The sequence below is a fragment of the Lutra lutra genome, chromosome 11 (assembly GCF_902655055.1).
Source record: "Lutra lutra chromosome 11, mLutLut1.2, whole genome shotgun sequence".
Taxonomy (NCBI): domain Eukaryota; kingdom Metazoa; phylum Chordata; class Mammalia; order Carnivora; family Mustelidae; genus Lutra; species Lutra lutra.
Window position 1 is genome coordinate 96,782,273 of NC_062288.1, and position 15,260 is coordinate 96,797,532.

Here is a 15,260-nt window from a genome sequence, read left to right on the forward strand (position 1 = left end):
TGGTTTCTGAATGCTCCTTAAGTACCAGTTTTGATCAGCCATTTGCAGCTAGTGCTTTACCTCGTCTTGGATAAATGAAGTAAGTGGGAAAGTAAGAAGCGAAGCGGCACGGTGAAATGGGGAGGGGGGAAAGGCCGGAGGGAATTCCACCAGATGCCTGTGTTCCTTGAAAGAACCAGCAGGTGGTAGCAGCACTTCGTGGGAAGGCCCCAGTTTAGGGCTGTAGGACCGGAACAATAGACCCCAAATCCCGTCCTCGGCTGGAGAAGCGGCTAGGGGTGGGCGGAAACATTTTTCCTCGCGGCGCCCCCTCAAGGTTTTTCCCTCAAACCTTCCAGGCACCCGCTGAGTACCTCCCAACGCCTCAGATCCCCGTGGGGGAGGTTCTCCCCGGGGAGCGGGCGGAGGGAGGAGGTACCCAGAAGGGCAAGACTTGCCCGGGCATGCAAAAGCCAGCACCTACACCTGGACTTCCCCGTTCAGACCCAGGCTTCCCAGCACTTTGGGGAGGGTGGGGTCAGAGGCCCCACAGTTGGCCAATATCCAGGGTCACGAAGGGGCAGACGAGTTTAAGGGTAGATCAGAGACACTTTCGTAACCCAGATGCCTCCTCCCTGCTGCTTACCCATCCCCACCCCACCCCCGTACCCTCCGAGATTTCTCAGTTTGGCTTTCCCTCCACCCCCTTCTTTTCCTTCTTTCTCTTCTTCACAGCTCACGCCCACCTTAGTTTAAACCTGAGTAGGAACTAAAACAGTGGTTTAGTTCCTAGGTTGAAGCAGAAAAGCAGGGGTGGGGAGAGGGCGCGGGTGTTCGGGCCGGCGACTGCGCCGCCCTGCCCTGCCCTGCCCCGCCGTGCCCCTCCGTCCCCGGGCATCCGCCGCCCTCCTGTGCGCTTTCCCTCCCGGGGACCCGAGCCCGCGCCCGGCCCAGGGGTTTGAACGCCGCGCCCCGCCGCACGGCAGCCCGCCCCCTCCAGGACCCCCGCGCGAGCCTCCCTCCGTGTTCCAGGTCCCCCAGCCCCCGCGCGGCCGGGAGGAGGAGGCGCCCCCGCCCCAGCGCACAGGCGGGCCCAGGGCGAGCCCCGCGCCTCCACCCCGCTCTCCCCCGCGCCGGGCGCCGCACATCGCCGCCCAGGCCGGGAGGGCGGGCTCGGCTCCCCGGAAGAGGGGAGAGGGAGGGCGGCCGCAGGGGCCGGAGAGGGGCGGGCCGGGCCGGGAGGGACGCGGAGGGGGCGGGCCGGGCTGAGCTCGCCCCTGCCGCCGCTCCAGAGCGGAGCAGCAGGCGGCGGGACCCGCGACCGAGCGCGGCGACGGCGAGCGCGACGTGGGCCCCGCACCCGCACGATCCGCGGGCGCTGCGCCTTCAGAGCAGCCCCTGCCGCCAGCCACCGCCCCCGGCCGCCCGGAGCCCCAGAGACGCGCAGCGGCGAGAGGACCCGGGCCGCGGGGAGCCGGGTCCCCGCACCCGAGCGGAGAAACGGGCTGCTCGGCTCCATCGCGGGGCCTGGGGCGGGGGGGCACAGAACTGCGGAGCCTGCGGCCGGCGGAAGGTGAGCCCCGGGATGCCAGGCAGTGTTGGGGGGGGGGTGTGGGGGGCGGTATGCCTGAGGACAGAGGCATCAAGGTTTGCAAAAGTAGAGGGGCCCTCCAGACTGGGCCTTTGCAGATCCTTGGGGGCCTCCCGGGGTAGTACTGAGTATCCTTCTCCAAGGCGACGGTGGGTTCCTGAGGGGTGCGAAACTGGCCAGCCTGGCTCCCCGACCTCTGGCCGGCCATCATTGACACCCCCATTACCCTTGCTTCTGCGATCCCCCACTGTGTCTCCAGATATTGGGGATCCTGATATAGGGGTCCTTGCTGAGGCCGGACTCCCAGCGTTCTGAAAAGGCTTGCCCATCCTTCTGACTCCAGTGGCATCTCTCCAATCCCGCGGAGCTGGGAGGAGCAAGGAGGTTGATCACACACCTGCCCCCAGCTCCCCCACCCCCATTACCACCCATAAGCTTTAGAGTGGAGAGGCTTGGTTCATGCTCCCCAGCCGTAACCCCCAAGTTGCAGCCAAAGTCTGCTGCTTTCTGAGGCCCCAGCTCCACTCCCCTCTCTTTACATCTGGGTACTTGGCCCTACCTGCCCTACACCCCCATCCACCAATCTTGGCTGTCTGGCATCCTCTCTCCTCCCATCCCTGGGGGAGCTGGCTGGGGCCCAGCATAGCCGATGTTGTAATGTCCCTGGCAGTGCCCATGGAGAGAAGTGGCTGGGCCTGTTCCCAATAAGTTAACCAGGGCCAGGCCCTCCCCCTGCCAGGAGAACTTGACTCAGGTTCTAGAAGGGGAGATGCTGGTTGGGTGGGAAGGAGCTGTGGCATTGTTGGCAGTGCAGGGAAATGTCCAGGTAATGGGCATTGCAGAACTGAGACCTATCATTTGTTGATGGTGCCATTCAGGGGGGGCACTGGTTTCTCTCAGGGCAATGGACCTTTTTTCCTTGCAGGAAGATTAGGCTGGAGGGCTTCTGTGTACCTACCTAGTGGCCTAGAGAGGAGGGCCCCTTTGGAGTCTGTTGGTTCATTCACGGTGCCAAAAGATGGCTGGCAGTGAGCACCGTGTCCCCAGCCTGCCTAGGAGCAACAGGCAGCAGTGATCTGAGCATGGGAAGGGCAGGAACATTCCTCCTCGGGGCCAGGTTCTCCTGCAGCTCATCACCATCTCCTGAGCTGGGTCCTGAGTCCTATGTCCCCACGGCACTGCCCATGAGGGGGAAGGGAGATGGTGGGGTTTGGGGTTTGGGGCAGCTTCGAGTTTCCCTTTTCTCTACTTCCCTGCTCAGCTCCCTCTCCCAGCCCAGATGTTTCTGCAGCAGCAACTCCCAGAGCAGAGCCCAGTTGACAGGCTGACTGGGGGAGAGTAGGGACAGACCCAGGGTGAGGAGAAGGGCTCATGGGCATCAGTGACCAGTATGAAAAGCACTCTGGATCTGCTCTGATGTGCATGCTCTCACCCTTACACACACACACACACACACACACACACACCTCCCAGCTTGTGTGCTGCTCCTTACGCATCTCACCTCACACACATTCCCTTATGTACTCTCACACTTGCTCCCATAGGTAGTGGTCCTGGCTCTTGGGGGATTCTACAATCTTCCATTTGCTTATCTCTCACGGACACGAACTGACTGTCCCAACACCCTCCCTTATGCCCTTTTCCAAAGCCACGCACATGCCCGGTCAGTGCCCAGCCAGAGTGGCTCATTCTGAGTGGCTGCCTGCCACTCCCAGACACTGCCTGCCTCTTAAAAGCCTCCCCCAGCTCCACAGCCTGGGAGTGGGAGGCACATTCGTCTGCATCTGCGAGCTCTGGGGGACATTCCTGGAGGCTGGAGGTCTCAAGGGACACAGGGCTCTCCTCTGCTAGGTAATCCACAAATTGGCTTCTGGAGCCAGGGCAGCAGGGGTGAGAAGCACCGGAGGACAGCCACCTCCTCACTGTCTGCTCTGGATGCCGCTGTAGGGCTGATGGGATCCTTTTCGAGGCGGGCGGACAGAGCTCCAAGAGACTGCGACCATATCCAAGGTGGAGATTAAAGGGTAACAGCGTTAAGCTGAGCAAGGATTATCCTGGAATTTCCTGGGCGTTTAACAGCTGCAGAACAGGACAGAGGACAGGGCCCATGGTGCTGACCCCTCCCACGCTGACCCTGTGGCTGACAGGTGTGAGGGCCAACTTTGCGGCCACGCCACACATTAACCATCGGCCCCTTTGCCCTTGGGACCTCCCTCGCCCCACTGGGCCCTGCAGCCTGCTGGGCCTCTCTCACTCAGCAGCGATGCCCTGGTCAGGTGTCCCCAGCACCCCTGGTTCCCCTTGGTCCTTTAGAGCCGAAGTCCTTTGCTTGACACTGAGTCAGAGAAGCGTGATGTGATCAGTGGGGGCCATTCGAACCTCTTTGAAGAGAAGCTTAAAGAAAATGCAGCAATAAAAGTTATTTTGCTCATTCATCCCCCACTCCAACTGCCTCTTTATCTCTGCTTTCTCCTTATAGGTGAAAATTTCTGGATTGTTTTGAAACCTAGAGAGAGAAGGGAGGGGAGGGTAAAATGTAAACATATGCTATGCTAGTCTAGGTTTTAAAAATGTTTTCCCTTTTTTGTTGCTTAGATGATAATTAACGAGATTTTGTTTTAATGTAAAAATAAGAATATGCTCGTTGTAACAAGAAAACCCACTGAAAATATATGTAAGACAAAATTAATAATTCCTCCTCTGCCATCCTTCATTTCTCCCTCCTACAGTAACCAGCTTTAATGGCTAGTGCATTTTCCTGCCGTATCTTCCTCCAAGCTGATTTGGCTTGTAATACTTAGTTTTTTAAAAACTCATTTTGTGGATCAAGGTACATAAACTATTTAAAACCATCTCAGTTTGTTCACAAAGTTATCATATTTAACATTTCAATTTGAAGACAGTTAATTTGTTAAATTCCTACAGATTTACTCATTTAATTTATTTTTAAATCTTTCATTTTTATAGATAACAGAACTCAGAAGCTATGACGTATAAGCTAAGAGTCTACACATCTTTAATCTTTGCCAGTTTCTGGAGACAAAACACAATTTTGATGCCTACGGACTGTCATATTTTTATAAACCAAAGAAATGTAGCAGGCTTGTGGATGCAGTGTCTCTACCGTAGCAAAAAGATGTAAAGTGATATATGTAGGAAAGAAGCTGAGAAAAAAAAAATGTGAAGTCATAGAATGCAATTTTTGTCATCTGAAATTTTGTCAAATCAGTCTTCTTTTCTGAGCTTCCATTTTCCATCCACATTTCAGCTGCCTCTGGTGGGTTATATTTTTAAAACCATATACACATCTGAAATTCGAATGTTTTCCTGTTTGAGATAAGTCTTGGGCTCTTTCATGGGTGGGTGAGACGATTTCTAACCACTGACCGATGCCTTTGGCGAGCTGGAGAAGACAGAGTGATCCAAAGCAGGCCTGTCCCCCTCTGTGTTGCGGAAGGGATGCACTTGGCTGCTTCCAGGACGCGCTCCCAGACTAAGCTCAGACAGATGTCCTAGTCCTCAACCATTGAAGGCACCTTTGAAAATCAAGTTCTAAGTCCTGCTTGTTCAGTATTCCAGGCATGTGGCTGGAGCTGCATGTTCTTGTCACTTACGTTTCTGCCTTTGAACTTGTTTCAAAAGAATCTGCGGGAGTAGGAATTAGCTGACAGCAGTTTTCTTCCATATCTTAAAGTTTCGTCTTTCCTTGTTTTTATTCTTGCCTAAGAGGTAGACCCGAGTTCTTTTTATATGTATTAAAAAAAAATAAAAGACTTGAGTTATCTGTTTTGTTTTGATAACCAAGAATTGACCTCACTTCCTAATCTCACTCAACCACAGTTTTTATTTTTTAGTCTTCTGGATCCAAATCTAAAAGAGGTCCCTTCAAACAGCAAGGAACACTTCTGGGCTCTCTTCAAGTGCTTCCACCATTTTTTTAAATGAATATATTGGTTCTTGGTAAACCTTTTTTTTAACAATTACAGAAGTGGCAGTCCACATGCCATGTCTCCATTTAATTCTTTTCTTCCTGATGTCTCTTGAGGACAGACGCAGAGTGGCTTTAACATATTCCCTAATTGCTTTTGCTCTTTTCTGGATCCTCTGGAGAGAGGCCAGCTTCATGTTGTCATTAAGATGCCTGCTGAGGCTATGCATACACGCCCTGCTGCAGCCACAATCGACAATCGACCGTGTGGCTTATATTGTGGGTCATCAAAGCAAATACTCTGCCATTCCTCATCTTCTAGAATGTTCCATAGTGCACAGCTGATGGGATCTGCAGTACGTATCTTCCCTCTTGGTTTGCTGTCTCTCAAAAAAAAAAAAAAAATTCATTGAGATGCATCCGAAGTGTTTATTATTCCTTCTCGTGATTATCTGTCTAGTTATAAGTTTAGGAAGACACAGTGCTTACAGTTTACTTTTTGTACAGATTCCAGAATCCATCCATGTTCTGACTGAAAGAGGCTATTTTAGAGAATATCTGCTAGGCAAATGATAGAATAGCTTTCATTGTGTAAAGGCATTTTGCTGACATTTTCAGTTCTTGATAACAGCATTCCTAGAGACCCTGTGGCTCTGGTCAGTCTGGTCTGCCTTGGTGTGTCAAGCATGTCTCCAAATTAAGCCACTGAACCCTTGGGGGAAGCGCCAACAACACATGTTCCTTCAGGATATTTATTAAGCAGCCATTGGTGATGGGGCCATGCTTTGTTACTTCACAATCTCCCTGTTCTTCTTTGAAACATTTCATCTGTGAATGATTCTAGCAGCATTCGGGACAGTACTGGCAGAGAACCTCTGTTTCTTAGGAGTCATTTGCTGTATAGGAATGCTTCCTTTTTTCTGACTTTGAGATACAATTGTTGTATAACACTGTGATAAGTTTAAGGTATATAATCCGGTGATTTGGAAATGCTTCTTGCTCACCTCCATGCACTGTAAGTTAAACTCTGTCTCACAAGTAGGGTTGCAGTGACATGAAAGGTGCATTTCAGCGGCTTGTGGCCCGATGCCCATGATACCTCAGCCCACCAGCTGTAACAGCAGCGCCTTTTCATGATAACCACGTAGAGATGACCCTGAAGGCTTCATCCTGCAACAGAGCCTGTGTTGCCAGGAAAAATGAGATTAGCAGGCATCCAACTACGATTTTCTGGTTTATCAAAGTCAAATGGTATAGTAGTTTGGTTTCAACTTCATTGAGAAGTGTGCCGTTTTCAGGAGTGCTGCGGGTCACGTGGCCACAGCCGTCATGACAGAAACAAGATTCCGGTTTCCAACTGCTGTCCTTTCTCTCAGTTTCATGTCTTTGAACAACCTGCCTCTTAGTTTCTTCTCAACAGAAGTAAATGGAATGGACGGCTCTTGTCCATGCCACTCACAGACTTCTGAGACTCAGTTATAAGGGGAGAGATGGGTCACCACTAATCTCTAGATGAATGAACAAAGGAAGGTCTGAGCCCGTTTGTCTTCACTGTGACCCTGGAGGCAGCTGTGCCCCACAGTCATGTGCTCGTGAGCCAGCAGGGGTACATGTCTGTGGGTGGCCTTCTTAAGTTACCCAATGGGGAACATACTTGACACTGTTCTGCATGGACTACTTTCACTTGGGAAAAGATTTTCATAATCAGTGCATAAGCAGTAACCCTTACTCTTTTTTCATATTGTGCCATAATTTATTAAATATCTTACCACTGATGGACAGTTACATTCCAGTCTTTTCCCTTACAAACAATTCTGCAGCAAATATCCTTGTTTGAACATCTCTGCAAACAGACCCAAGGATGCAGTACTTGAAGGACAAACTCTTAGAGGTGAAGCTGCTAGAAAGACATCACCAGCTGTCCTTCCAAGAAGATATACCCGTTTGAACTCACAAGCACCATGAATATAGAGATCCCAGTTCTCATACCTTCTTCAACCCAGTGCATTATTAATCTCAGAGGACATGTTGGCATTGTTGTTTCCACACTCTGTCCTTTCATTGTGAGCAGACTAGAAGAATTTTTTCATATACATACATTATTTTTCTGTAAGCCATAGAGGAAACGTGCCCCTTGTGGAGAGAGGACCGTTGGTCACAAAATGTAGGCATGCCAGACCTACATAGCTCTACCCTTTCTCTATGCTGGATCACTTACCAGATGGAATCTTTGTGCCTATGCTCTTCTCACTCCTGTTCGCCCATCTCCCCTTGCATCATACCCCACAGCTCTCTTCCGTGGTCCCTCTTGCTCCACTGCCTTTCTGTATTGTCCAGAGTGTCCAGGTCTGATGTGGGTCAGGAGGTGTGGGGGAGGAGGGATTGTGTGTTCCCTGGGAAGGAGAAGCTTCTACTGTGCCTGGTTTCATGGAAGTATCTTCTGACTTCCAATACAGGGTGGCTCTAGAAGGAGGAGGGAGAGTAAAGGAAGAGAAAGAATTGAAAGAGCGCCTTTCAGAAGAAAAGGGTACGTTGGGCCCAGAACTATCCTATGCTCTAAAGGGCGGCGGGGGAGGGGAGCTTTGAGAAATGCTCAATGATGCGTCCCCTGCAGGACGTAGGGAGGGAGTGACCTACCATATGGCCCTCAAAGATGGTAGACTTGGCACAAGTCAGGAGAGAGTCTGCTTCTGACAGGCCCTTACCCTCTGGTTGGTGCTGGGGTGGTTTGAGAACTATCTGTGTAGCAATGTAGTTACCCGCCACCTGCCTCTTCTGGTCCTGTGTGTCTCCCTAGGAAGCAAGCTTGGCTGCAGACCCCAGTCTTAAAAAGCAGTGGCCCTGCCTGGGAGCAGGGTGGTGGCCAGGGCAATGGTGGGAGCCCCGAAGATGCCCCATGGCTGCTGAGGGGGCTGCCCGGTCAGGGAGCAGAGTGGCGGGCATGGTGTGCAGTCTCTGGGTCCTGGTGCTGGGGTCCTCAGTTCTGGCTCTGGAAGGTAAGAGGGAGGGGAGACTGGAGAATCCCTACCAATCAGCCTGGGTGAGGAATGGGAAAGATTCAGAAAAGGCAGAGAAGAGTGAAGACATCAAGAAAGTGAAAGGAACGGGGAAGGTTCCAGAGAAAGGCTCCTGACAGAGAGCTGTGCCCCTGCTGGTGAATTAAAAGGACCAGGGAGGGAAATTCCTGTTTCCCTCCTGGGATGGGGTGAGGGTTAGCAGTCCTAGCTGGAAGCTTTGCTGCTGAATGCCCTTCTTATCTCTGGGCAGAGGTGCTGCTGGACACCACTGGAGAGACATCTGAGATTGGCTGGCTCACCTACCCGCCAGGTGGGGTGAGTGTCACTCTTTCATTCCCCACCCAGTGTGCCTCCCCCACCCCACTGGTCATATAGAATTTGGGAAGGAAGCCCTGGGTAGAGACTAATGGAGTAAGACCCCTTCCCTCCCAGAGGAGCAGGACTTCGGGGTGTACTTACCCAGGTTTGCCAGCTAACGGTGGCTCCCCGCTCTCCCTGCAGTGGGATGAAGTGAGCGTTCTAGACGACCAGCGACGCCTGACTCGGACCTTCGAGGCATGCCACGTGGCAGGGGCTCCTCCGGGCACTGGGCAAGACAACTGGTTACAGACACACTTCGTGGAGCGACGCGGAGCGCAGAGGGCACACATCCGACTGCACTTCTCCGTGCGCGCATGCGCCAGCCTGGGCGTGGCCGGGGGCACCTGCCGAGAGACCTTCACCCTTTACTACCGCCAGGCCGAGGAGCCCGATGGGCCCGACAGCGTTTCCGCCTGGCACCTCAAACGCTGGATCAAGGTGGACACCATCGCCGCGGACGAGAGCTTCCCGGCCTCCGCGGTGTGGGCGGTAGGCCCGCGTGGGGCCGGGCAGCGCGCCGGGCTGCAGCTCAACGTCAAAGAGAGGAGCTTCGGCCCCCTCACCCAGCGTGGCTTCTACGTGGCCTTCCAGGACACGGGGGCCTGCCTGGCCCTCGTGGCGGTCAAGCTCTTCTCCTACACTTGCCCCTCCGTCCTCCGCGCCTTCGCCTCCTTCCCTGAGACGCAGGCCAGTGGGGCCGGGGGCGCCTCCCTGGTGGCAGCCGTGGGCACCTGTGTGGCTCACGCGGAGCCAGAGGAGGATGGAGGCGGGGGCCAGGCGGGGGGTAGCCCTCCGAGGCTGCACTGCAATGGGGAGGGCAAGTGGATGGTAGCGGTTGGGGGCTGCCGTTGCCAGCCGGGACACCAGCCCGGCCGCGGAGACAAGGCCTGCCAAGGTGAGATTCTGTGCTTGTGCACTTGCCCAAGATCTCCCCACCTTCCCCAACCTTGGGACACCTCTCCTGAATACCCCAAACTTGATTTTGTCCCCAAAAGGTCAGGAATAAGCTATTTTAGGAAAGGACTCTTGTTTTTCTCCAGATTTATTTTCTAAAGCGCACAAATTTGGTGTCATATGCTCATCTCAAATTTCTGGAACCTTCTGGAGACTTCCTTAGCCACCGCTAAGCATCCTAGGGCTGCAGGCCTGACAAGTGATGGAGATTAAAAGGAGTTAAACTCCTGGGTTATCTTGGGATGGGTCCTTTGTCCCTATTTGCCATCTAGTTAGGAAGGGATTATCACCAGGGCAGGTGACCAAGATGCAGGTAGGAGACGGCAGTGGAGACCAGCTAAGAGGAATCCTTCTGCTATAGGGTGGAGGGTGCAGAAGGCCTCCGGGCAGGAAGGTCAATCAAGCCAGACACCTCTATCTGGTACTTGGCCTGCCCATAGCCCTCACTGCACCTCACTTCTTCCATCAGCAGAGATGCAGTTCTACTCCAGTGGCCATGGAAGTAATCTCTGCCTCAGGGAGGGAAAGAGGGAAGAGGGGATGGGGGTAGGTCTCAGGAGGTCAGGAGAAACAGCCCTCAGGAATGGAAGGCTGGGGGCTTGTCTTCGTGCTTGCCTGGGGTGGGGTGGGGGGCTCAGGAGGTGGTGGATGAAGTGAGCCTAATGTCTCTGCCCCATTCTGCCCCCTAGCCTGCCCGGAGGGGTCCTACAAGGCCTTGGCTGGGAACACACCCTGCTTACCGTGCCCCGCCCGCAGCCATGCCCCCAATGCTGCAGCCCCTGTTTGCCCTTGCCTTGAGGGCTTCTACAGGGCCAGTTCAGACCCCCCAGAGACCCCCTGCACTGGTGAGTCCCCCACCAGCCCCAGGGTTGGAAATGGGACTGGGGGTGGGCAGAGAAGGGGAGCCTGAGGGCAACACAGTGGAGCTGTTCCCATTTGCAGTGACTTTTCTCCTGTTCATTTTCTCCCTCTGCTCTCCTCCTTCCTGCCCTGACCCCATCCACACTGGCCCACCTCCTGCCTCTCCTCCCGCCCGCTTCCTCTGCTTTCTGGTCCCCACCCCCTGCTCTGGGTCTCCTCCCGTCTGGGCCACCCCCCTTCCCCTGCCTTCTTTCTTTCTCCATCATCATCCCCACCCTTCCTCCTTCACCTCACCTCCCACCACTCCTTCCTTTCTGGCCCTTCTCTCTGCCCCCACCGGCCTCCCCAGGCCCTCCATCAGCTCCCCGGGAGCTTTGGTTCGAGGTACAAGGCTCAGTGCTCATGCTGCACTGGCGCCTGCCTCAGGAGCTGGGGGGACGAGGGGACCTGCTCTTCAATGTCGTGTGCAAGGAATGTGGAGGCCACCGGGAGCCGGGCTCGGGCACCGGGGGTGCTTGTCGCCGCTGCAGGGATGAGGTGCACTTCGACCCCCGCCAGAGGGGCCTGACTGAGAGCCGAGTGTTAGTTGGGGGGCTCCGGGCACATGTGCCCTACATCTTGGAGGTGCAGGCTGTGAACGGGGTGTCAGAGCTCAGCCCCGACCCTCCCCAAGCTGCCGCCATCAATGTCAGCACCAGCCATGCAGGTGAGCCTTCCGCTAGCTTGGCCTGATGTCTTACCTTGCCTCCTTAGAAGCCCCGCCCCTACTCATGCTGCTGGGCTCCTGGAAACTCTCCCACTAACCCTCCCTTCCCCCCAGTTCCCTCTGCAGTCCCTGCGTTGCACCAGGTAAGCCGGGCATCCAACAGCATCACGGTGTCCTGGCCACAGCCAGACCAGACCAACGGGAACATCCTGGACTATCAGCTCCGCTACTATGACCAGGTGGGAAGGTGGGGGTTGCCCAGCAGGGCTGGTGGGAGCTCACAGTGCCCCACAGTAGGGTTAGAGATGGGGGAGGTGGACTAGGACCGAGAGGTGCCAAGAAGCCTGAGGGTGTGACCAGGACTCAGGAGCTGGGGTTGGGTAGCAGGGAGTGACCGGCTGTCACCCCCAGGCAGAAGATGAATCCCACTCCTTCACCCTGACCAGCGAGACCAACACGGCCACCGTGACCCAGCTGAGTCCTGGCCACATCTACGGCTTCCAAGTGCGGGCACGGACTGCCGCAGGTCACGGCCCCTATGGGGGCAAGGTCTATTTCCAGACTCTGCCTCAAGGTGAGAGGAAGCCTGGATGGAGAGGGGGAAGCAGGAGGAGTCACCGAGGAGAGGCCTGGCGGCCGTGTGGGACAGGAGGCTGTGAGCATAGTGTCATGGCTGACCACATGGCCTTTGGGTTTGTGGGTGGGTGTGAGTGGGTGCATGGGGGGTGTGTAGGCATGTATGCTTGTGAGGCCTTGCCCATGCGTGGTCCTGGCTGGCTGCTTCCCCAGGTGAGCTGTCCACCCAGCTTCCAGAGAGACTCTCCTTGGTAATTGGGTCCATCCTGGGGGCCTTGGCCTTCCTCCTGCTGGCGGCCATTACCGTGCTGGCTGTTGTCTTCCAGAGGTGAGCCCCTCCCTGCTGTGTCCCCACACCATTCACCCCACAGTACAACCCCACGTCCTGGCAGCCCCAAAGCCCACTGCAGAAACTACCTCCAAAGCCCACCTCCCACCACCAGGCCCCTTCCTGTGGGCCCATTCGAGGCTGGAAGGAGGGATCGGGCAGCCCTCACTCCACAGATCCCTGGCTGGAGAGTGGCCTGCATGGCAGGGGAGTGTCATTTCAGGACTCTGGTTTGTCCTCAGGAAGCGGCGTGGGACAGGCTACACAGAGCAACTCCAGCAGTACAGCAGTCCAGGTGTGGGGGTAGGGAGGGCTGGGAGCTGAGCACAGGAGACAAGATGAGGTTCCCCCGTGGTCCAGGGGAACCTCTCGGCCCTGCCATTGTAAGGAAGAGGGCCTGCCTGGGGTGTTTGGGCAGCCGGACCTCGTACCACACCCTCCTCATGCACCCCATTCGCCTACAGGTCTTGGGGTGAAGTATTACATCGACCCTTCCACATACGAGGACCCCTGCCAGGCCATCCGAGAGTTTACCAGGGAGGTGGATCCTGCATATATCAAGATCGAGGAGGTCATTGGGGCAGGTGTGCAGGGGCAGAGAAAGGGGATGGGAGGGGCTGGAGCCCCCACGAGCCTTCCCCAGCAGGATCCCCTCTAAACAGGGCAGGATACCGCAAGCCCGGGGTCCTTCCTCAATAGCCTTCCACCTACACCCGTTCTCCCAGGCTCCTTTGGAGAAGTACGCAGGGGCCGCCTGCAGCCCCGGGGACGGCGGGAGCAGGCCGTGGCCATCCAGGCCCTGTGGGCTGGAGGTGCGGAGAGCCTACAGATGACCTTTCTAGGCCAGGCTGCAGTGTTGGGCCAGTTCCAGCACCCCAACATCCTGCGGCTGGAGGGCGTGGTCACCAAGAGCCGGCCCCTCATGGTGCTGACGGAACTCATGGAGCTGGGCCCCCTGGACAGCTTCCTCAGGGTCAGTGTGGCCCAGGGGTGGGTGGGGCGGCCTTGGGTCCAGGGAAGTCTGCAGTTCTCAACAGTCCCGGAGACCAGAGACACCTCCCCTAGTCTTCATCCTTCCCAGGCTGTCTTCTGATTCCCTAAGCCCCTTCTTCCTCTCTTGCTGATGTCTGGCCCCTGGCCTATGGAGGTTCCCCACCCCACTGCTGGCAGCTGACCTCTGCCCCCTGCCCCCAGCAGCAGCGGGAGGGCCAGTTCAGCAGCCTGCAGCTGGTGGCCATGCAGCGGGGAGTGGCAGCCGCCATGCAGTACCTGTCCAGCTTCGCCTTCGTGCACCGCGCGCTCTCTGCCCACAGCGTGCTGGTGAATAGCCACCTGGTGTGCAAAGTGGCTCGTCTTGGCCACAGTCCTCAGGTGAGAGCACGGTCTCAGGGGCTCTGCCTTTTCCAGAGGGTGCTGGCGGATGAACTGGGACCTGGGGTGCGTACCGCCGGCGGTGTGCCCTGGGGTCTGAAGGAATGGAGCCCGCCTGCGCTCCATCCAGGAGTGCACCCTGAGCAGACCTCAGAGCACACAGGAGCTGCTGGATAAATGTGACCACTGCTATAATTATTGCTATTGTTGCTTCTCACCCCACCTCTCAGGGCCCAAGTTGTATGCTTCGCTGGGCAGCCCCAGAAGTTATTGCACATGGAAAACATACCACCTCCAGTGACGTCTGGAGCTTTGGGATAGTGATGTGGGAAGTGATGAGCTATGGAGAGCGGCCCTACTGGGACATGAGTGACCAGGAGGTGAGCTCTTGACCCAGACATTGTTCATTCCCCACCCCCATCCTTCCAACCCACCACCCTCACAGGTTTGTACATTCTTGGCTTTTCTTCTCTAACCCACTGAGATTTTAAGTTGTCTTGGCTTCCTTATTTTTAAGTTCCTTCCCCGCTCTGACTGCATGTCCCACCTGATCCCAGCCCACCCACTGACCTAACAGAATATGCCTTTCTGCCAGCAATAGCTTCCCATCACCATGTTTCTCTACTAACCCCCAGGTGCTAAATGCAATAGAGCAGGAGTTCCGGCTTCCCCACCTCCAGGCTGTCCTCCTGGACTACACCTGCTTATGCTAGACACTTGGCAGAAGGACCGTACCCAGCGGCCTCATTTTGACCATCTGGTGGCTGCATTTGACAAGATGATCCGAAAACCAGACACTCTGCAGGCTGATGGGGGCCCTGGGGACAGGTCTGGAGATTGGGGCTGGAGCCCGGGACAACCAGGGAGGGTATATACAAACCAGAAAGAAAACTGAGGAGAGGGGGTTAAGATAAAAGGGAGATGTTGACCTCCCCTTCCCCCACTTAGACCCTCCCAGGCCCTTCTGAACCCTGTGGCCCTGGACTTTCCTTCTCTGGACTCACCCCAGGCCTGGCTTTCGGCCATCGGACTGGAGTGCTACCAAGACAACTTCTCCAAGTTTGGTCTCTGCACCTTCAGTGATGTGGCTCAGCTCAGCCTGGAGTAAGCCGGGAGAGGCGGGGTGGGGGTTCCGCTGGGCTCCAAGCCAGGGGTCCTGCCGGGGATCTTAGAGGAGCCGGCCCAGACCTGACCCACTCCTTCCCCACCACCAGAGACCTGCCCACCCTGGGCATCACACTGGCTGGCCACCAGAAGAAGCTGTTGCACAATATCCAGCTCCTGCAGCAGCACCTGAGGGAGCTGGGCTCCGTGGAAGTCTGAGGCCGGGCAGGCGGCTGTGAGGGGACGATGCCTATGTCCCAGCCCCAGACACAGGCCCAAGGAAGGACAAGGAACACCAGAGCCCGTCTCCATCTTGGCCTCGGCAAGAGGCGCCTGCCACACTACACCCCACCCTCTGGACGCTTCACCCCCTAGTCCTCTGCCCTCCTCCGCCCTCCCCTGCATTAAAGGGAAAGAAGAAATTTTGCAAGTTGGAGGTGTGGTGAGACCTCAGTCTGCAAGGAGGGGTTGGGAAGGTCTTGGAG

General features: G+C 55.8%; 1 protein-coding gene across 1 annotated transcript; it reads left to right on the plus strand.

Annotated features, from left to right (window-relative positions):
• Positions 1-1,482: 1,482 nt before the first annotated feature.
• Positions 1,483-15,205, plus strand: EPHB6 (EPH receptor B6). Its single transcript, XM_047695497.1, is given in 19 exon segments — positions 1,483-1,552; positions 7,955-8,025; positions 8,296-8,494; positions 8,766-8,830; positions 9,017-9,770; positions 10,519-10,674; positions 11,040-11,396; positions 11,511-11,635; positions 11,808-11,970; positions 12,186-12,300; positions 12,543-12,595; positions 12,765-12,884; positions 13,026-13,273; positions 13,498-13,671; positions 13,902-14,051; positions 14,307-14,337; positions 14,340-14,499; positions 14,620-14,775; positions 14,886-15,205. Coding segments are annotated over 17 exon segments (3,036 nt in total). The 5' UTR covers positions 1,483-1,552; positions 7,955-8,025; positions 8,296-8,394; the 3' UTR covers positions 14,995-15,205.
• Positions 15,206-15,260: the final 55 nt, after the last annotated feature.